Source organism: Ursus arctos, unplaced genomic scaffold (genome assembly GCF_023065955.2).
Source record: "Ursus arctos isolate Adak ecotype North America unplaced genomic scaffold, UrsArc2.0 scaffold_16, whole genome shotgun sequence".
NCBI lineage: Eukaryota > Metazoa > Chordata > Mammalia > Carnivora > Ursidae > Ursus > Ursus arctos.
This window is the reverse complement of record NW_026622830.1, coordinates 27495252-27518072: the sequence shown is the minus strand read 5'-3', so window position 1 is coordinate 27518072 and position 22821 is coordinate 27495252. Positions and strand designations below refer to the sequence as shown.

General features: G+C 44.1%; 1 protein-coding gene across 1 annotated transcript; it reads left to right on the top strand.

Annotated features, from left to right (window-relative positions):
* Positions 1-781: 781 nt before the first annotated feature.
* LOC113258421 (signal-regulatory protein beta-1-like) lies at positions 782-22055 on the top strand. The gene is made up of 6 exons (XM_048222108.2): positions 782-929; positions 2281-2634; positions 15578-15892; positions 20241-20552; positions 21137-21248; positions 21663-22055. Exons 1-6 carry the CDS (start codon positions 857-859, stop codon positions 21739-21741), a joined length of 1245 nt encoding a protein of 414 aa, XP_048078065.2. The 5' UTR covers positions 782-856; the 3' UTR covers positions 21742-22055.
* The last annotated feature ends 766 nt before the right edge of the window (positions 22056-22821 follow it).

Below are 22821 nucleotides of genomic sequence, written 5' to 3'. Positions count from 1 at the left end.
GGCTGGGAGCAGTGGGGAAACTAAGTCACAGAAGGCAGGGTCCTACAGAAGTGAAGAGCTCACAGCTTCTCAGGCTCTGGACACAATCCTGAGTGCTGGCCGTTGCTGCTCACGAGAAAAGAGGGGGTGCATTTTTGATGTGGGGTTTCTCCTCATGCACTCCCTCTGCCCAGAGCTGGGCCCAGGGCCGGGGAAACAGAAGAGGCACCCCTCCTCCTCCTGGGCCTGGGGTGTGTTGTTGTCCCTGAAGGATAAGCATGCTAACGTCCCTTCTCCGCCCTCTACACCAGAAGCCATCCTCGCCCTCCGAAGACCTAGCTCTTGGCTCACCTGAAGCCCCTTCCCCTGCAAGTGTACTCTCAAAGCCAGGGCGCCCATCCGACACGGCTCATGTTTACCACTGACCCCTCCGGGGTGGGGAAAACAGGGCCCCCCTTCCCTGGAGGCCCGCTTCCCAGGAGCCTTCCTCCCGGACAGCTGGGCAGTGCATCGGAGCCCACGGTGTTGCCCTGTTCCCAAAGACGGAAAACACCCTCTGCTCTAAGAGGAAGGGCCAGCAGGGCCTCTGACATGGACCAGGGGGGCCAAGGGACACAGCCCTGGCCCTAAAGGGGGGAGGGGGTCTGCTGCAACTGTCCAAGCATCTTGGGAGCCTTCTCTCGATAATTTCGTAGCGGAGTCTGACTCTTATTTCACAATCTAGAAGTAGAAACTGTGAAAACCCCACAGCTCATTCCACCCATCACTGTCACTTCCTCTTCCGCGAGGGACACAAGGCTTCCCCTCTCGTCGCAGAGTGGCGTCCCGAGGCCTCTCCAGGACGACATTCAGACAGAGCGGGCTCCGGGCCACCACGATGCCCGCACCTGCCACCGCACCCCGCCTGCCTCGGCCCTCCCTGCTGCTGCCTCTGCTGCTGGGCCTCACAGGTGAGTGCTGCCCTCGGGGAGCACTGTGCGAGGATGCTCACGCGAGTGCTGCGGCCGAGGTACCGCTTCCCCATTGGCAGCGGGGTGGATGGATCTCGGTCCCAGGCTCTCTTTCTCCACTGCGGCTTCCTCTTGAAGACATGTCTCTAAATGTTTTCTTTTACAACAAATCCCCCCAGAATGCTTATTACTCGGAGGGGTCCCTTCCTCGCCCACTCAGGTCCAGACAGGATTTACCCCACCAGGCATTTCTCAGTGCAGGCGGGGGGGGGGGGGGGGGGTCCCAGTCCCACCTCATTTCCCACACTTCTGTCACCTGTGAAGCCTCCATGATCCGTGTGGCTTGACTTGCAGGACCTGGGGCCACGTTGAGGGAGGAGGTGGGGGTGCAGCCTCTGAGTCCTGCTGAAAACCCTAGGACCTGGGAGTCAGAGCTGCCCTAATTAAGGTGGAGATGATGACAGGTAGGTAGATAGGTAGATAGATCACATACTCCATATGCCATGCTGAGCGATTAGAAAACTGCTAAGTGGTACTATGTAGACTCTTAAGTCTCCCCAAATCTCAGCATTCTAAAATTATATTCTTGATTGGGGGTTAATCCGGCTCCTTTCTCCCCAGGCTGACCCCAGACCCCGCAGACAGGTGAAGTGCCCCTCCTCCTCCCCAGCACCCTCTCAGTTGAGAGGCTAACCAGGAAAGTGGTTAAAGGCACAGATATTTTTTGAAACGGATCTGCCAGAGTTCAAATCCAAGTTCATCACTTATACCCTATATTTGGCTTGGAACAAGTTATGAGTTTCTCTGTGCCTCCATTTTCTTGTCTGGAAGCAGGGATGACTAATAATGCCTTTCTCACAGAGCAGTGGTGGGAACTGAATGAGTCAGTTAATGTATTTAAGTGCTTAGAGTGATGCCTGGTACACGGAAGTGCCTATGGAAACTCGCTGTCAAATCCTTCTAGGGTTTAGTGAATGCAGATACGAACACATAAAAATGGTCCTGCTGATTCTGGCCATTACAGCACTCACTCCATGTCCTTGACAACCCACGTCTTCCTTGAAAATTCACGGCACTGATGGGGAAAGTTTTGATCCATCCTGCTTGACAGAGGAAACCACCGAAAGCAAAGGACGGAGGGGCATCCCCCAAAGAGCAGCAGGCTTGTCCGAGCAGGAGTTGGGCCTTGAGCCCACAGCAGCCTGACTCCCAGTCCACACACTCCAGGCCCTTCAGGCACAGTCCTGAGTGTTTTTCAACGGTTTCCAGTTTCAGTCTCACAACAAAGCCGTAAGAGAGGTCCCCGGGGCCAGGCAGGGGACACCTGGTGCTGACTTGCGTTTCCCTCCAGGTGCGGCAGGAGAGCAGGAGCTGCAGGTGGTCCAGCCTGACAAGTCAGTGTCTGTCGCAGCCGGACAGACAGCCACTCTGCGCTGCACCATGACCTCTCTGCTCCCCATTGGGCCGGTTGCGTGGTTCCGGGGCACAGGGCCAGCCCGGGAGTCAGTCTACAATTTCAGAGGAGGCCACTACCCTCGAGTAACAAATGTTTCAGACGCCACAAAGAGAAACAACATGGACTTCTCCATCCGCATCAGTAACATCACCCCAGCAGACGCCGGTACCTACTACTGTGTGAAGTTCCAGAGAGGCAGCCCTGATGTGGAGTTGAAGTCTGGACCAGGCACCAGGATGTTTGTACCTGGTAAGTCCAGATCCCTGAAAACCCAGCCTGTTGTTCTAAGACAAACCACAAGCTCCAGGCTCTCAGCCCAAGGCTCCCCCTTTGTCAGCGCTTGTGTTAAAGTTGAGGATAGAAGATGGGGATAGTGGGAAATCACAGCACAGGAGCGGAGTGAAATATAATCCCAGGGCCCCTAGCAACAGAGTCCTACCCTTTAGAATCTCACATTTTCAAAAGCCACAAAACAGACCGGAAAGCACAGTAAAATTACAGACACCAGGCCACATGGCCTGGATTCAACTTCTAATTCTGCCATTTTCAAGCTGTGTGACTTCAGTGACTTTCTTAAATTCTCTGTGCCTCCCTTTCCTCATCTGTAAGATAGGGATAATAACAGTACTCGCCTCATAGATTTGTTGTGAGGAGTACAAACGTAAATGAGTTTATTAATGTAAAAACACTTGTTTTACATTTACATCTTACATTTATAGAAGCGCACCCATAACATAATTATTGAATTAGTGTATATCGTCACTATTCAGGATATTAAAAACAATCAGGTATTAAGAAGGGCACATATTGCATGGAGCACTGGGTGTTATACGCAAGCAATGAATCATAGAACACTACATCAAAAGCTAATGATGAACTGTATGGTGACTAACATAACATAATTTTTAAAAAACCAATCAGACTTAAAAACACAATCTTAAAGGCATGGAACGATAGAGTCACAGAAACAAAGAATGAAAGAATTATTGAAGCAGAAAATTATAATAATCACATTTGGGGATGTGGACTATGTAATCCATATATTTCTTAAAATTTGCCCTGGAGTCTTTAAAACCTGTATATTTTTGGATTTGGTCCTGGCTGATAGAATCATGGCTGAAGACAAAGCCCACAAGACTCTAAACAGCATCCCTACAGGGAAGCCTGGGAAGCAGAGCAGTTAGTTCAGGCCGGCTCATACTTATGACTTAATGATCATGTTGTTTTCTCTGAAAAAAAAAAAAATGAGTGTGATAACTCACTCTAACAGAACAGAATGGCAACATACATCAACAGAATTTTTGAATTAAAATTTTAGCACTCAGGGCCACGGAGAAGCAAAGGGAACTGGTAGGCAGTCTTCTGAGACAAAGAGAAGGTCATCTGATTTTCAAGAATTGAAAATAAAAAGCAAGTGGGATGTGAACCATTTGAATGAGATCAGCACGAGATCCATATAGGCAGCATTAGATGCTAGAAGACAAGGAGTGGTACCTTCAAAATTCTTAAGGAAAATGATGTCCAACTTAAAATTCTAGACCCAGCCAATCTGTTGAATTCATGACATCACCAAGAGCTACCTTTCAATATACCGTTTCTGTTTTAGCAAGATAAAAGTTAAACAAAGAAAAGTAAGAATGGGAACCAGAAAAGGGAACAGGAGATTCCAAGATAAGAGCTGTGCAGGAGGCATAGAAATAGCCACTAGGCCATTCCAGAACAGCACTGAGGGCTTTAAGAGGGACATCTCAAAAAGACTGAATTGCTAGAACATTAGTCTTCAAACTCATGCCCATTTCTAGTATTTTTTAAGATTATATTGAAGTGTTAGCCAATGCTTTCAGAAAGGAGAAAATAATAGAAAGAATACAAATTATAAAGGAAGTGGAAAAACTATCTCTTTTTGTAGAGGATATGGTATCTGGAAAACCTAATGGACTCAACACTAAGCTATTACAAACTATAAGATACTTTAGTAATGTAGCAAGTTATACAATCAATAAACAGAAATCAATAACTTTCATATAAGCAAACGAAAACCAGTTAGTAGATATAATGGAATAGATGACCACATTCACAATAGCAAATTTAACACTTTGGGCACCTTCTATCAAAACAGTGATAGGGACTCTATTTACTTTCCCGCAAAAAATCTGGGCAAATTACATGAAACAATGATTGACAAGACATTGCACAACAGTGTTCAAAGGACAGTGATCCCTGAGAGATGAGAGACAAATGACATGGAACCCAAGGTTGCCTCCAGCTTACTCTGTGAGAAAGCTTCCATGCCACCATGCAATAGGAGAGAACTCAGATGGAGCACGGAGGTCTCCTCCAGTTGAAAGAAGGAGCTAGAAGTCCAAAGAGGGCAAAGTGGCTGGAGTTTTCAGAGGAAAGCACCAAATATGAGAAAGCTAGACAGAGAGAGAACTCCAAAGATCTTGAGTATTTGGCTGAGTACTGAAGAGTATGTTCATGAGAACATACATGCACATGAGTATTTGTACATGGCCTCAAGGGAGAATATCCCTGGAGCTCACATAAGGCCAAGAACAGTGCCTGTTCCCACCAACCTGAGTGAAAAACCTCATAATTCACGGGGCATCTGGTAGAGTATGCAGAAGGATTCTGCCTCAGTAAGAGAAAAAAGAAAAAAAAAATGAGCCCTAGACCAAATGATGTTCTGGTCCGGCATCGCAAAGCTTAAATACGACACACGAAAACATCAAACTGTTTCCAGGTAATTTAACCAGGCCCCAAAACAAGTTCAAGCATATTTATAGGATTACAAAATATCCACCACCAAGCAAAGTAAAATTCACAACTTCTGGCCTGCAATAAGAAATTACCAAGCTGACAGACGGTGACTACAGGTATCATGGTGAGCACAGAATAATACATAGAATTGTGGCATCACTGTGTTATACACCTGAAACTAATATAACACTGTATATCAACTATACTGCAGTAAAATGTTTAAAATTACCAAGCATGAAAGAAACAGGAAAATACAATTTATAATGTGAATCAGTCATTTGACACCTAGCCAGAAAAGATAGATGACAGGATTAGTACACAAAGACATTAAAGTTAGTATAACTACACTACGTATAGTCAAATAGATAGAGGAAAGACTGAATATGTGAAGTAGAGGCAGGAAAAATATTTTCAAAGATCTGTATTGAACTTTTAGAGATGAAAACTGCAGCACCTAGGATGAAAAATATAGACTGGATGCGATTCGTGGCAGATAAGACACTGAAAAAAATTAATGAACTTAAAATACAGCAACAGAAACTATCCAAAAGTATACACAAAAAGGTAGAAAACTAAGAAAAGATAAATAGAGCATCAATCAGTTATGGGAAAACCATAAGAGGCCTACTAAATATGTATTAGAGACTCGAAAGGAAGAAGGGGACAGAAAGAGTGTTTGAAGAAATAATGGTTGCATTTTTCCAAATACGATGAAAACTATGAACCCATGGATCCAAAAATCTCAGTGAACCCCAAGCCCAAGAAACCTGAAGAAAACTACAAAAAGTGCATCATACTCCAATTGCATAAAATCAGTAATATAGAAAAGATCTTAAAAACTACCAGAAGAAAAGGGAAATATTAGATACAAAGGAACAAAGATAAATCTGACAGCAAATTTCTCATTGAAAAATGATGTAAGCCAAAAGATAGCGGAGAAACATCTTTAAAGCATTTTTAAATGAGATAATATAACAATCCTAGATGTTTATTCACCCAAGAAGAGAGCTTTAAAATACATGACACAAAACTCATAGAATAGCAAGGACGGAGAGACAAATCCACACCTCTGGTTTCAGATTTCAACACTCCTCTTTCAATAACCGGTAAGACAAGTAGGCAGAGCATCACTAAGTATGTAGAAGACTGAACAGCATCATTAGACAATCTGAATTAACTGACATTGATAGAACACATCACCCCAAAACAGCAGAATACACATTCTTTTCAAATGCAAAGGGAACATTTACCAAGATGCATCATATCCTGGGCTATAAATTGTCTCTATTTAAATGACTATTTAAAATGAGTCAAGTCATACAAGATGTGTTCTCATCCGAATTATATTGATAATAACAAAATGATCTCTGGAAAATCCCCAGATATTTGGAAACAAAATGATACACTTCTGAATAACACGTTATCAAAGAAGTATAAGGAAAATGAGAGTATATTCTAAACTGAATGAACATGAAAGCACAACATACCAAATTTGCGGATGCAGCCAAAACAGGGCTGAAGGGGAAATTTTTGGCACTAAATGCGTGTATTAGGACAGAAGAAAAGTTTCAACTTGTGACCTTAAAAATTAGAACAAGAAAAATGAGTGAAGCCCAAAGTAACCAGAAGAAAGGAAATAATAAAGAACAGAGCAGAAATCAGAAATAGAAAATGGAAAACTAGGAGAAAACCAATAAAACTAAAAAGCTGGTTCTTTGAGAAAATCAGTAAAATTTATAAACTCTAGCCACACAGTCAGCCAAGAAAAAAGAAAGAGTATACAAATTGCCAATATCAAGACTGAGAGATGGGGTGCTAGGCTGGCTCAGTCAGAAGAAGATGTAAGGGGGGTGCCTGGGTGGTGCAGTCGTTAAGCGTCTGCCTTCGGCTCAGGGCGTGATCCCGGCGTTCTGGGATCGAGCCCCACATCGGGCTCCTCCGCTGGGAGCCTGCTTCTTCCTCTCCCACTCCCCTGCTGTGTTCCCTCTCTCGCTGGCTGTCTCTCTCTCTGTCAAAATTAATAAATAAATAAAATATTAAAAAAAAAAAAAAGCATGTGACCGTTGATCTCAGGGCCATGAGTTTGAGCCCCACCCTGGGTGTGGAGATTACTAAAAATAAATAAATAAATAAACTTAAAAAGAAAGAGTGAGGGGCGCCTGGGTGGCACAGCAGTTAAGCGCCTGCCTTCAGCTCAGGGCGTGATCCCGGTGTTATGGGATCGAGCCCCACATCAGGCTCTTCAGCTATGAGCCTGCTTCTTCCTCTCCCGCTCCCCCTGCTTGTGTTCCCTCTCTCGCCGGCTGTCTCTATCTCTGTCAAATAAATAAATAAAATCTTTAAAAAAAAAAAGAAAGAAAGAGTGAGGGAGGTAACATCCCTACAGCTGCCACAGATATTAAAAAGATTATAAGGAAACTTTATGAAAAATTTTATACCTATAAACTCAACAACTTAGATGAAATGCACAAATTCCTTGGAAGACACAGGCTGCCAAAGCTCACTCCAGAAGAACTCAATAGCCTGATTATTTCTATATTTATTAAAGAAGTTGGATTTGTAGTTTAAAAAACCTCCCACAAGCAGTCCAAGCTCAGATGACTTCACTGAGGAGCTCTACCAAACATTTAAGAAATGCTAACAATTACATACAAATTCTTCCAGAAGATTGGAGAGAGAGTGATGCTTCCCCACCAATCCTCAAAACCAGCATTACTGTGATACTAAAACCAGATAAAATAAAAAAAAAAAAACTTGAGGCCAATATCCCTCATGAACATAGAATTATCATAAAGCTACAAAAATCCTACAGTGTAGTATTGGCATCAAGATAGACAAGTAGAGAGGGGTGCCTCACTAGCTCAGTCAGAAGAGCATACAACTCTTGGCTTTTGGGGTCATGAGTTTGAACCCCACACTGGGTGTACAGATTACTAAAAATAAATAAGCAAAAGACAGACAAATAGATCAATGAAAAAGAACAGATTCCAGAAATAATACCATATATATAGTCAATTGATTTCCTAAAAGAAAAAAAAAAGTAAAGGCAATTTCATGATGAAAGAAGTCTTCCACTATAGTGGTGGATCGATTGGAACATTATTAAGCAAACCAATGGAACAGAATAAAAACTCCAGAACAGTTCCTCCCACCATACACCAAAATTAATTCCACATGGATCAGATATTTAAATAATGAAACTGTGCAAGTATGAGAAGCAATCATGTCTGGATTCTTTTGTAATCCAGAAATGGGGGAAACCTTCCCAACTATAATTCAGAAACAAAAAGAGAAAAAAATGACAATTTGATCATATTGTACAAAAGAAACTTGTGCATGGAAGTGTGCGTGCATACACTATTTTGCAACTTGTAATACGAAGAATCACCCCTAATGTATATAGAGAGCTTCTAAAATTTTACAACAAGCAACTTTATAGAATTATGAGCAATAAATATGAAAAGACGATTTACAGAAAGTGAAATAGAAACATCTCCTAGATATCTAAGACTATGTTCAATCACCCTCACATAAAAGGACATGCAATTTAAAACTACATTGGAACACAACTTCTCACCTATCTACTTGGCCAAAAATCCAAAAATTTGACAATATACTGTATTGGAGGAGCTGTGGGGAAACTGATACTTCCATATTTTGTATGTAGAAATTCAAAATCATGTAAGTCATAAGGAAGTGGATTTGGCAATACTTAGCAAAATTACATATTAAATATACATACATACATTACCCTGTGACCTAACGATCTTACTTCTAGAAACTTATCTCAAAGATATGCTAACATAAGTGCAAGATGATTCATGGTTAGGCTCTTGGTTACAACACTGTGTGTAAGAATAAAAGACAAGCTGCTAAATAAATTATGGTAGAGTCACACATTGGAGTACTGTAACTTTAAAAAGGCATGAGAAGAAGTCAGCACTTTGCTTCAGCATGACCCACAGGATATCATTAAACAAGAAAAGTAATGTGAGGAAGAATGTGTGGAGCACACTATCTTTTAGTTAAGAAGAGTGGGAAATACAAGCATATCCACATTTGGTTATATTCTTTTAAAAGAGGAATAAAAGTGCAGAGGACCACAGGGGAAGGGAGGGAAAACTGAATGGGAAGAAATCAGAGAGGGAGACAAACCATGGGAGACTCCTGACTCTGGGAAACAAACTGAAGGTTGCGGAAGGGGAGGTGGGTTGGGGGATGGGGATAACTGGGTGATGGGCATTAAGCAAGGCCTGTGATGTGATGAGCACTGGGTGTTATATGCAACTAATGAATCACTGAACACACAACAAAAAAATAATGATGTACTATACGTTGGCTAATTGAATTTAAATAAATAGGAAAAAAAATTTACCTATGGGGAAAAAGGCAACAGGGTAGAAGGGACAGGGATGAAAGTTAGACTTCTCGGACTGTCCTTTGCCTGAGGTTTTCATTTTATAAACATATGCACATTTTAAATAATCAATAAACAAAATTAAAAAGTATAAAATTCCTAATATCTAGATTGTTACATCTAAAATTTAACTAATTAGCCTAACTATATATTGATGGTTTACCCAGATAATGAGAAATTCTTTCTTTTTTTTTTTTTTTTTTTAAGATTTTTTATTTATTTATGTGATAGAGAGACAGCCAGCGAGAGAGGGAACACAGCAGGGGAGAGGGAGAGGAAGAAGCAGGCTCCCAGTGGAGGAGCCAGATGTGGGACTCGATCCCGGAACGCTGGGATCACGCCCTGAGCCGAAGGCAGACGCTTAACGACTGCGCTACCCAGGCGCCCCGAGAAATTATTTCAAGAGACTTTGAAACATAGGGTTTTAGCTTAGATTCACCAAGCAGATCCTGAGACAAATTATTTGAGTGCAAGGAACCCCAGGAGGGAAGTGGTGAAGTCAGACAGTTAGTGAAGGGTGTGTCATCAAGCCCACCACCACTGTGGGCAAATGGAGCTCAATCAGATGAGAAACTATGGGAAATGATACAGAACGTGTCTCAGATGTGGCCCTCTTGAAAGGAAAGGAGTTTGGGCTAATTATATACCAACTCCCTCTCACTCATGGATTGACAACTGTTCTCAGAGGGTGTTAGATGCCCCGTATTTCCAGCGTTCCATGTGCACAGGCAACCTGCCATAAAAGCAACCTTCTGAAAAAGCATTCAGGAGAAAACATGCATGTACGGGCATTTGGAAGTAGTCCTGAGTGCACTGGAGTGGTCAAACTCAAGGAATCTGGATGTGCACTGGAGAATGCATGTTACAAATAATAATATGTATCTATATCCTGAGTGAAACATATCCTAAGAACAAGGAGAACCATGAAGAAACTCAAAACTCTATTCAATAATTTGGTAATAATATTTGGTGTTGGTGTTTATAAGTATTGTATGTGTTGTAGGATAAAGCAAATAAATAATTGTTTTGATGTCCTCAGAAACTGGAATTTGCAGGATGAGAGACTGATACAGAGAAGAAACAAAGAAGTTAGGTTTAAAAGCTGCATTTTTGGGGGCGCCTGGGTGGCACAGCGGTTAAGCGTCTGCCTTTGGCTCAGGGTGTGATCCCGGTGTTATGGGATCGAGCCCTACACAGGCTCCTCTGCTATGAGCCTGCTTCTTCCTCTCCCACTCCCCCTGCTTGTGTTCCCTCTCTTGCTGGCTGTCTCTATCTCTGTCGAATAAATAAATAAAATCTTTAAAAAAAACTGCATTTTTAAAAAAGATTTTACTTATTTATTTGAGAGAGAGAGAGCACGTGAGAGAGCACACAAGCAGGGTGGAGGGGGTAGAGATGGAAACAGACTCCCAGCCGAGCAGGGAGCCTGATGCAGGACTCAATCCCAGGACCCTGGGATCATGACCTGAGCTGAAGGCAGACACTTAACCAACTGAGCCACCCAGGGGCTCTAAAAACTGCATTCTTAAAATTGGATTATAACTATCAGTATTAACCTGTTTCATTGTCTCCCTCCTTAAAAAATACTTACTTCATAGCCCTGTCCCCAAAAGGACCTGGAAGCAGTGACAAGCTAGTAGTAATGAGCACCACTACTACATAGATTATGGTCTATTAATAGCACTTCCACAAAAAAACAACCAGGGCTGCATAGGGTAATGACTGATTCCAGATCTTGGACAGGAAATGTGCAAAATGGGCATGAATATTTTGTTGTGTGAAAAGCAAGGAAGCTATCGATGTCTACTGAAATTATATAAAAAGACTCAGGAACTAATTTCAAGGAGGCGTCCACTGGCCAAAGATGAGATGATTTGAGCATTAGAAAGTACAAAGGAAACAGTCAACAAAACCAAGAGGCAACCCACGGAATGGGAGAAGATATTTGCAAATGACACTACAGATAAAGGGCTGGTATCCAAGATCTATAAAGAACTTCTCAAACTCAACACCCAAAAAACAAATAATCAAGTCCAAAAATGGGCAGAAGACATGAACAGACACTTTTCCAATGAAGACATAAGAATGACTAATAGACACATGAAAAAATGTTCAACATCATTAGCCATCAGGGAAATTCAAATCAAAACCACATTGAGATACCACCTTACACCAGGCAGAATGGCTAAAATTGACAAGGCAAGAAACAACAAATGTTGGAGAGGATGTGGAGAAAGAGGAACCTTCTTACACCGTTGGTGGGAAATCAAGTTGGTACAGCCACTTCGGAAAACAGTGTGGAGGTTCCTCAAAAAGTTAAAAATAGAGCTACTCTATGACCCAGCCATTGCACTACTGGGTATTTACCCCAAAGACACAGATGTAGTGAAAAGAAGGGCCATATGCACCCCAATGTTCATAGCAGCAATGTCCACAATAGCCAAACTGTGGAAGGAGCTGAGATGCCCTTCAACAGATGAATGGATAAAGATGATGTGGTCCATATATACATGGAATATTACTCAGCCATCAGAAAGGATGATTACCCAACATTTGCATCAACATGGATGGAACTGGAAGGGATTACGCTAAGTAAAATAAGCCAAGCAGAGAAAGACAATTTATCATATGGTTTCACTTATATGTGGAACATAAGGAATAGCAGGGAGATCATTAGGAGAAGGAAGGGAAAAATGAAGTGGGGGGGGTCAGATGGGGAGATGAGGAGAGTATGGACTCTGGGAAACAAACTGAGGGTTTTAGAGGGGAGAGGGAGTGAGAGGATGGGCTAGCCTGGTGAAGGGTATTAAAGAGGGCATGTATTGCATGGAGCCCTGAGTGTTACAAGCAAACAATGAAATCATGGAACACAACATCAAAAACTAATGATGTATGGTATGGTGACTAAGATAATAAAAAAAATTTTTTTAATAAAATTAAAATTGAAATAGATTGACATCTATCAATCCATGTTAAAAACCCATGATTTTATAATGATACGAAAATAAAAGAAACCTCATTGGTCACCTCTGGGGGCTACTAAGGCACGAACTCATTGTTCTGAAATCCAAAGAATAGGAAGCAAAGACATTTTTACCCTGCCTTTCCTATACGAACTATATGTCAGAATAACCAAAAATAGTTGGAAGGAAAAAATAATTTCAACTGATAGAGTCAGAAGGAATGGTAGCATTAGTCAGTCACCAGTGTACAACCCCTGGTGGAATGATGGGTCTAGACATTATTATCTACATTCGTTAAAGACATTGGGCTAAAGGCTGGTAGAGAACTTCACAGCAGATAGATTAAGCTGACAACACCCAAAGCCACTAGTCAATCTGAACACCATGAAAGGAAAGAGCCAGATACTACACGCCTCCTAACGTAATGCATTAGGAAGCTGTTGGCAACACCTATGAAGCATTCTTGCCAAAATGATGAACCTGGTTCTAACCAACTAGATGCTTTAGATTTAACTGCAAGGGAAAGAGGATTATTTCAAATGATACAACAGGAATATAAGCAAGAATATGGAAAATGCTGCAGGTTTTTCCAGCAGACTTGGGTTTTTTCAATAAATAGATGTTAAGAAAAATAAGAGGGAAGGGAAACTCTTTTAGAAAAGGAGATGTAAAAGACATAGCAAGGGGTGCCTGGCTGGCTCAGTCAGTACCGCATTCCACTCTTGATCTCAGGGCCCTGAGTTCAAACCCCACATTGGGCATGGAGCCTACTCAAAAAAAAAAAAAAAAAGACATAGCAAAAAATGTAACATTTGGATCTTGTTTGCATCCTGATTCAGACAAACCAATTATAAAATGATATTTGTGAGACAAGCAAGAAAATTTCAATACTGACAGGTATTGGATAATATTAAAAGAATTACTGTTAAATTTTAAGTGTGATAATGGGATTTTGATTATGTTTAAAAATAATTTTTTTAAGAGAGGAGAGGGAGAGAACACAAGAGGGGGTGGTGGAGAGAGGGAGAGGGAGAGAGAGAATCTTAAGCAGGCGCCATGCCTAGCATGGAACCCAACATGGGGCTGGATCTCAGAACCCTGAGATCATGACCTGAGCCGAAATCAAGAGTTGGACACTTAACCAACTGAGCCACCCAGGCGTCCCCTAGTTATGTTTAAAAAATAATTCTTAACTATTCGGTATACAAGCTACGGTACTTGTGAACAAAATGACAGTGTCTAGCTTTGCTTTAAAATACAAGTGGAGGGCAGAAGTATAAATGAAACACTTGTTGATAATTGGTGGAGTCCCAGGATGAGTACTTTGTATTTTTCTTTTGAGAGAGCAAACATGTGTGAGCAGTGGGGGACGGTGGGGGAAGGGAGAAGAGAGAATCGGAAAACAGGCTCCAAGCCCAGCATGGAGCCAGACTTGGGGCTTGATCTCATGACCCTGAGAACATGACCTGAGCCAAAATCAAGAGTTGGACACTTAACTGACTGAACCACCCAGGAAACCGTGTACTTTGTATTTTTAAGGTGTGTTATAAAGGGTTTTTTTTTTTAACCCAAGCCCATATACTCCCTGAAAAGTCTTTGTGCACTCCCGGGGGTTCATGTACCCTAAACTGAAGTTCACTACTGTACTTAGCAGTATCAAACAATCTGGAAGGAGTTATACCTATCTGGCAGAAAGTTTAGGAATGAATTTGTCATAGGTTCATAAAAACTAAGCAAATAAAAAGAATAAGACAATTAGGGGCACCGGGCTGGCTCAGTTGACAGAGCATGTGATGCTTGATCTCAGGGTCATGAGTGCAAGCCCCACACTGGGTGTAGAGATTACTTAAATAAATAAAACTTAAAAAAAAAAAAAAGACAATTAAAAACTGTGAAAACAAAAAGCTGTACAAGAAAGGAAATGTAATCATGATATATTACATGGCCCAGTTATGAACAATGCTCTTTTGGTCATAATAATATAAATGCTAAATACTGATAAAATAAAAGATTTTGATGTGTCTATGATAAGAGGATGTAAGGAAGGGGCGCCTGGGTGGCACAGCGGTTAAGCGTCTGCCTTCGGCTCAGGGCGTGATCCCGGCGTTCTGGGATCGAGCCCCGCATCAGGCTCCTCAGCTAGGAGCCTGCTTCTTCCTCTCCCACTCCCCCTGCTTGTGTTCCCTCTCTCGCTGGCTGTCTCTCTCTCTGTCGAATAAATAAATAAAATCTTTTAAAAAATAAAAAAAGAGGATGTAAGGAAAGGAAGCGTGAACGGCACGTGGAGGGAGGTGTACAAGAGCTAAGGCAGAGTAGGAGGTATCTTCATAATACATAAAACTGAAAAGAAGATAAATAATTGTATATGAATCTTATTTAGAAACACAGAGAGGGGGCACCTAGGTAGCCCAGTCAGTTAAGCATCCAACTCTTGATCTCAGCTCAGGTCATGATCTCCGGGTCATGGGATCAAAGCCCACGTCAGCCTCCACGCTGAGTGTGGAGCCTGCCTGAGATTCTCTTTCCTTCTCCCTCTACCCCTCCCTGCTCACACTCATGCACTCTCTCTCAAGAAAAAAGAAAGGAAGGAAAGAAAAGGAAAAAAAAAAAAAAGGAAATAGAAACACAGAGAGAAATGTCCAAAGAATCTGCTAAAATAGTTAAAAGTTGTTGGTCTGTCATTTTTTTCTAGAAGAGAAAGCAAGGGATGTGATGTTTTTAGTTCTATACCTTATATGACTTCTTAAACAATGTAGCTCAGGAAGGAGGGGGGAGAGGGAGGGGGAATTACAAATTCTGACCCACATTTTAACATGATCGCCTTGGTCTGGTGTCGAGTGCTGCTGGCAAAGGTTGAGAAGCAGTCAGTGAGGTCAGCTGGCAAGCTGTTACAGAAAGAAGTGTCCTAATAAAAATTACACAGAGGAGAAAACTGGAGATGAGACATTGGGGTACGTCTAGCTGGGTGAACCCTAAGGGCAGGTATCACACTAGAAAGTAACTTGCCATCTTCATTTTTCTCTCTTCTCTCCCAACTTTGCCTTGACCAAAGCTAAGCCCTCCCTTCCAGAGATTTCTGGCCCCTCCAACAGAGCCAGCCCAGGCCAGAGAGTGAATCTCACCTGCACAGCAACTGGCTTCTTTCCCAAAAACATATACCTGAAATGGTTTGAAAATGACGTGGAGTTACCAGCCTTTCAGACCCTGGTCTTCCTGCCTAGAGACGCTGGATCCTACACCATCGTCAGCACAGTGCTGGTGACCCTTGACTTATCCTCACTCCACTCCCAGCTCACCTGCCAAGTGGCTCACAGTATGTTGCAGAGCCCCCTCAGTAGGCACGTGAACATCTCCAAATTCCTGCAAGGTAAGGGGCCCCCCCACCCACCCAAATGGCCAACACTTGGTGACCACCACCGGTTCCCTGTTTGGAGCCTTTCACCGGCATCCTCCCATTTATTCTTCACCAAACCCCGTGTGAGATGGGTACGAGGTTCCCTATTTTATCCGACCATCCTCTTCTTACAAGATGCCATGGTCGGGTCCTTCTCTTTCAGAGCTCCCTTCACTCTCTTGTATATGGGAAGTGGAAGTTCATTCATTCATTCATTCAATAAGTGCTACGTGGCAGCTTATTCTAGGTGCTGGGGATTCCGTGGTAAACAGAACAGACCTGATTCTGCTCCACTGAGCTCAGTCACATATGCCCCATCAACAAGATGCAAAAACTATGCAGCTCTAACTTTTTTAAAAGGATTTATTTATTTGAGAGAGAGAGTGCGGGGAGGAGGAGCAGAGGGAGAGGGAGAGAGAGAGAGATCCCAAGCAGACTCCCCGCCGAGCACGGAGCCCAATGCAGGGCTCAATCTCATGACCCTGAGATCGTGACCTGAGCCAAAACCAAGAGTCAGACGCTTAACCACTCAGCCACCCAGGCACCCCCCATGGTTCGAACTTATAACATGTGCTATAAGAGAAAAGAACTGAGTATTAAAATAGATGAAAACTGGAGAAATGTAGTTTACTGAGGAAATGCCATTTTGGAGAAGTGATGTTTGAGCCATGGCATGAAAGATGAAAGGGGATCAGCCAAGGAAAAAGTGGAATATTCCAGTAAGAAGAAACAGGGTATGCAAAGGCCCTGTGACGGGGTCAGGGAGCGAGACATGTTTGAGCAGCAGAGGGGAGGAGGAGGTCCATGTGCTCAGGACTTAGTGAGAAGAAGGGTGCATGGAGGAGGAGGCTGGAAAGAGAGGGGCAGGGACCAGACCACACAGGGCTTCAAGCCACAACAAGGAAGTTTCTCCCTCTTGCACAGTCCACGTGAACTCCTAACACCGTTGTGCAAACCACCTCGCCGCCGTTGCTTTGCTGCCAGTCGTTGCATTTGAAACATGCTTCTTAAACCCACCCCAACATCAGGGGAGGGGACAACGTGGGGGACAATGCAAGACTATGCCCCTGCCGTCCCTGCTCTGACTGCATAAAGATGAAGCCGTTACTGTAGTGTTCAATATGGAAGGACAGGGGAAGGAAGGAAATCACCCTCCCTGCTCTGAAAGTCCACAGCCTGGCCTTCGCAAGGGTGTCCCCAAGGGGTCTGCACTCTCCTCAGCCACCAGCCCCCAGCAACCTCAGAGGGCAGAGACCCATTCACCTCCTGCGGATGGGCACTTCCCTTCCAGGGCTCCAGAGCCCCAGTGCTCCTTCCAGAGCAAAGCAAAGGAAAACCCATTAACAGCATCACAATCCCCACAACAAGCCCCCTCCCCACTGGAGATAATTTGTGGTACCAAGGTAAAGAGTTTAGCTCCTCATCTCGGAAATGCCTCCCTCCCTAAATAGTAGTCTGCCCTTATACCACAAGAGGGTTTCAGCTTGGAAATGGAATGCTAGCCTCCACCTAGAGCATCCCAAAGAAGCTATGTGTCCGTGCTTCATGCAGATGAGGAAATCAAGGCTCAAAGAGGTGCAATGACTTGTCCAAGGTCACCCGGCTCTTAAGTTCATGAGCTGGAATTTGAACCCAGTAATACACCTCTTGGATGACCATGTAAGACCTCCTTCCTGTAAGAAGTGCCCACACAGAGATACCAGAGCAAGGCAAGGTCCCCCTTCCCCCAAGGAAGGTGCTCTGGTCATGGTCGGCTAAGAGGTGGGCATTGTGCTGCTCTCTGCATTCTCTCCAAACCCCTGGCACCTTCTCCATGGCACCCATACCAATGAACAGACACTCACTCCACCAACCCAATTGTCCAAGCCAGAGACCTGTTTTATCCAACCCATCACCAAGTTCTATCAAATTCACTTCTCACATCCCTCTGACCCCATCCATTTCTTCCTACTGTCACTGCCCAGGTTCATCCCCAAGTTCAAGTCAACATCATCTCTCACCTGGACGCCACAGCCCCTTCTCTCATATCCACCATCACCCTCAACAGTGCAGCCCCCAAATTCCCAGCAGTCAAAGACGTTTTATAAAGGAAGCCAAGTCTTGTCTCTCCTTTCCTTAAAACCCTTCGGTGGCTCACCACTGCTCTTATAAAAATAAAACAAAATAAAATCCTTATCAGGGCATTCGATAGCAATCTTCAAACATTTTTGTTCATATAGCCCTGAGATAATTATGAAGAACTATGTAGTTCCCCATATATTTTAAAGTTAACATCCAGAATTGTTCATCACAGACTTAAATAGTTGCACGGGGCAGAACCCCTGGAATATTACAAATGTTACATCTCTCTGAAATGTTCAACGGAAAAGTAAAGTCATGTTGATTTGATTTCCACCATCATCCATTACGACAGACATAAATAAGCTCTTCTTTAATAATCAGAAATTTTATAACGTTCCTTTTTCTTCCTAAATTTGTATTTCCACTCTAATTCCTGGGGAGAACTTTATCCTACTGTAAATATATTTTATATTTGAAAGTCCTTATTGACCACATCATCACACATATCATAGAGAACTATGAGAAAACAGAGAACTACCATAAATATATATATATTGAATTTTATATATAACAAATAACATAATTTATTTATATATATGTATTATAATACATTATAACATAACCATATATATAATATTAATATGATTAATATTATATATAATATATATATATATTGAATTTTCAAAACTTTTTCTTATGACCATAGGCTCTAAGTGTTAAAAAAATTCTTTTGGTGAATTACACAATTGATCCAAACAATCTATATATCCAAAAAATTCTGATAAACAATTGTTAAAATAACCACTAAAATGTTACCAGAAACGCAGCTCAGTGAGCTAGATGGGGGAGGTTATGACGCTTTGATTAAAGTAGGCTTTCCGGCCAGCAGGATTTTGAACCGTCCTTTTATTTTGTGTCCCAGAGTCTTTACAGCAAGGGCACTGCCCCACAGCTGGATTCGGGACGTGTGGGAGGAAGGCCTTCCCTCTGTCATGCTGGGAGAAGGACTGAGGAGCGGGAGACAGGAGTAGGCATTCTCAGGCAGATCAATTTCAGGAAAGAATCCTATGAGGGCTCAGGATCTGGAAACTGATTGTATTAAACTACCGAAGAATGGACGCCTTAGGATGTCATTATGCGTCCCCAGGAGTAAGTGCAGCACCAGTAAAGGCAGACAGCGCTCACCGCCACTGGCTGTGAATTTGGCTTCCTCTCCCCCGTGATCCCCCCTCCCCCTCACTCACTCTGATCATCCTTCTGTCCTAGGACACGCTAGGCTTCGCCTCAGGGCCTCTGCCCATGCCCTTCCCTCTGCCTGAGGTGCACCTCCCTACACCCAGGCTCTCCCAGAGCCTTCCTTCCTCTGGCCCTCCACCAAACCCTCGCCTGATGTTCCAGTTACCAGGACTACATAACAAATTTTCCCCAAACATATTCCAATGCTCTCAGCTTACTCCAAATCTCCCAAATTATTATGCTCACATGTTCTGTAGGGCAGGAATTTGGAGACAGCCCGGCAGGGATGGCCGGTCTCTGCTCCATGGTGTCTGGGACCTCACCTAAATGATTCCAAGGCTGAGATCGTCACCAAGCTGCCTCACTAACATGTCTGGCCCTTGGTGCTGGCTCTGGGCTTGGGGCTTCAGTTCTTCTTGACATTGGCCTCTCCTGATCGTCTTTCCACATGGGCTAGTTTGAGCATCCTTGTAGCTTGGTGGCTGTGTCCCAAAAGTGAATGTCCCAAGAGTCCCAAGGAGAAGTCACATCAGCTTTGACGACCAACCTTAGAAGTCACACTGTCACCTCTGCTATACCCTCCTCATCAGGCAGGGCCCACCCAGGTTCCAGAGCAGAAGTAGACTCCCCTTCTGGTGGGAAGTGGCAAGGTTCTGGGAGACATCTGGGGACTTGCTGTGGCCATTTCTGGGAAAACACGATCTGCCACAAATAGTTAACTCCTATTTATCTTCCATACTTCTGCTGAAGGGTCACTTCTTCCAGAAACTCTTCCTTACCCTGCCCCATCTCCAGACCAGGTCATGTGCCCCCGTGTAGGTTCCCAGAACCCCTACAAGGATCACGTGACCGCTTTTCTCCTCCCTGTCCTCCCCACCAGAAGAGGAGCTCTGTGAGGCAGGGACTCTGTCTTGCTCACTGCTCTATCCCAATAACCAAGGGCAGTGCCTAGAAAGGTAAGGATGCTCCTTGAGCGTCCTTTGCTTGAGCGAAGGAAAGAACAAAGGAAGGGCTATTGTTTCAGTTATACCCACAGTGACTATATTGGCACACCGGGTCCCAAGCCTCCAGCTGGCCATCCTCACCTGCCACGTGCAAAGGTTCTACCCCGAAGTCATACAAATCACCTGGCTAGAGATGAACGGATGCTCTAAGGCCTGTGAGGCTCCCGCCCGCACCAGGAACCCAGACGGCACGTTCAACGAAGACGGCCATATCCTGGTTAACACCTCAGGGGACAAAACGCAGTTCACCTGCCAAGTGCAGCAAGGGGCCCAGCCCCTGCTCCAGGCCAGCGTGCCCCTGAGTGAGCTCAGAGAAGAGCCAGCGTGTTTGGGTGAGTAGCGGGGAGGAATAACCAAGCAGTTCAAGGTGCAGACCTGGACACAGACACGCCAGGTTCCCATGCTGGCTCTGCCATGTTGGCATGTGTGACCTGGAGGGAGTCACTTCCCCTTTCTGTACCTCAGTTCCTTCATCTGTAAAATGGGACAGCAATTAGAGCAACCTCTGCAGAGTGTGTTGGGTTAGGGACCAAAGAGCAGTAAGCGCGGCCTTCGTCACGCAGCTGGATCCTGACCACGCCCCCACGGACGGCACCAGCTCTTCCAGGGAATAACTAAGTTCACACGAATTATCTGCCCCCATTGCCACCCACCCTCTCAAAAGCCGTTCAGAGTCAACAATTACTGAGTGCCTATTAGGTACCCTGTATGGGTGTTCTCATTTGATACAGAAACGTTCTAAGGTGTATGTTATCTTCCCCATTTTAAAGATGAGGAGACTGAGGCTTAGAGAGGTGCGGGGATTCCCTCTCAGTCCAAGGTGTAGCCTTGGTACCTGAGTCTGGGGTAAGGCTGGGCCTGCCCAGGGGTTGCATGGTGGGAGCCGGAAGCCACGTTCATCCTGGTATCTTTCCAGATGCCAGAGCATCCAGCTCCCTGTCTGGAATCCTCATCCTGCTTGGCTGGAAATTGTTTCCCCTGATGGCACTCGGCATCATCTATGTCCTCAAGAGAAGAGTCCCTTCCAAGTAAGGGGGACCTCAGATAGGGGTTGGGCTTCCCTCCGGGGGGTGGGGAGACTCCAGGCCAACAGGCGGCCCTATGAGGAGAAGCCACGCAGCGTTCCCATTTCACACTGACCTTGAAGGCACATGGAATCCAGAGTGTCCCTAAGAGCCGCACCCCCATCCCTTCAGCCTGCTCCTCTGCCCCTCACAGCTCCAGGCTGAAGGCACACAAACATGCAGGCTCCCCGGGTCTGGGCAGGGGGAGCACTGAAGGAGGGAGAGTTAATATGGAGACAACACTCCTGAGGTGGTCTTGTGAGGAGAAGTCTGAGAACAAGGGCTTTGTCCCAGCTTCCTGCTTCCCCTGCAGGTCACGGACACGGCAAGGCCCTCCTCAGTGACACAGGACCCTCAGTCCCCTCCTGTTTTATTTAGGAGGACTGATCCAGGAGAGGCCCTGGCCATGAAGTCTGCAGCCACTACCAAAGCTTCTCCCGCCTCACCAGCCTTCTGAGACCTGGCCTGCACCGGCTGTCCCTCGCTGTCTCCTGCAGCCCCCAGAGAAAGGGAGAGCCTGGACCAGGAGGGTCAGTAGTGAGAGGTATGAAGGAAAGAAGCTTCTCTGGGGATTCTGGGCATGAAGTTCATGAGCAAGAAACCCAGTAGAGACAAAACAAGTTCCTACCCAGGGAGAAACACAAACGCGTGATTCTGAAGGCCCCTTCCCGACTCCTCAAGGAAAGCCCATGGTGGGCACCCAAACTGGTATGACACCTTCACAGCTCCATCATTAAAATGGGATTAAAAGAAACATTTATGGCCAAAAAACATATGAAGAGATGTCCAATCTCATTAGTAATCAGGAAAAGCCAGAGCAAAACCACACCGAGATCCCACTTTGCCCCTACTCCGAAAGAAAAGATAAAGAGGCGCCTGGCTCCGTCTTATGTTGCTGATAGGTATGTAAAAATTGGCACTGGTACTTTGGAAAACAGTTTGGAAAATTTGAACTTGAACATTCACATACTCCATAACCTGCTATTTCCGCTTTTAAGTTATCTATATTCCCCAGAGAAGCTCTTCACATGTGCTCCAGGGGGTACATTCAAGTATATACATGGTAGCATGGTTTCAAACTAGCAAAACCTGAGAGAACGATCCAAACGCGCATCCACAGGATGATGGGTGAATAATTCAGTACAATCCCAGAATGGAACGTTATACAGCAATAAAAATGAAGGAACACAATAATACGGATAAATCTTAGCAAAAAAAGTTAAGGAGTGAGTAAGCCCCAAAAGGTTTCATACAGCATGATATTATGTTTATAAAGCTAAAAACAGCTAACAGATGGTTTTTAGGGATACATATAAATGTGATAAACCCATATTTTTTCCAAAAGGATGAACTCAAGATTTTAAATAGTAGTTACCTGAGGTGGGGGAAGGGAAGAGGATGAGAAGGGTGGGTATGTACAGGTAGATGGAAGTTAATATCAGGATTCTAGCTTCCATGCTGGATGGTGGCTTCATGAATGTTTTTATCATCATACATTTAAGATAGAAAGAATAACAATATAAGATTGATAAGTAGG

What these genes read in the sequence shown, in the direction of transcription:
- LOC113258421 (XM_048222108.2), top strand. Translation starts at nt 857, where the DNA reads ATGCCCGCACCTGCCACCGCACCCCGCCTGCCTCGGCCCTCCCTGCTG. An exon ending in CATCTCCAAATTCCTGCAAG is followed by an intron (nt 15,893 to 20,240) that starts GTAAGGGGCCCC and finishes CTATTGTTTCAG; the next exon opens with TTATACCCACAGTGACTATA. An exon ending in AAGAGAAGAGTCCCTTCCAA is followed by an intron (nt 21,249 to 21,662) that starts GTAAGGGGGACC and finishes TGTTTTATTTAG; the next exon opens with GAGGACTGATCCAGGAGAGG.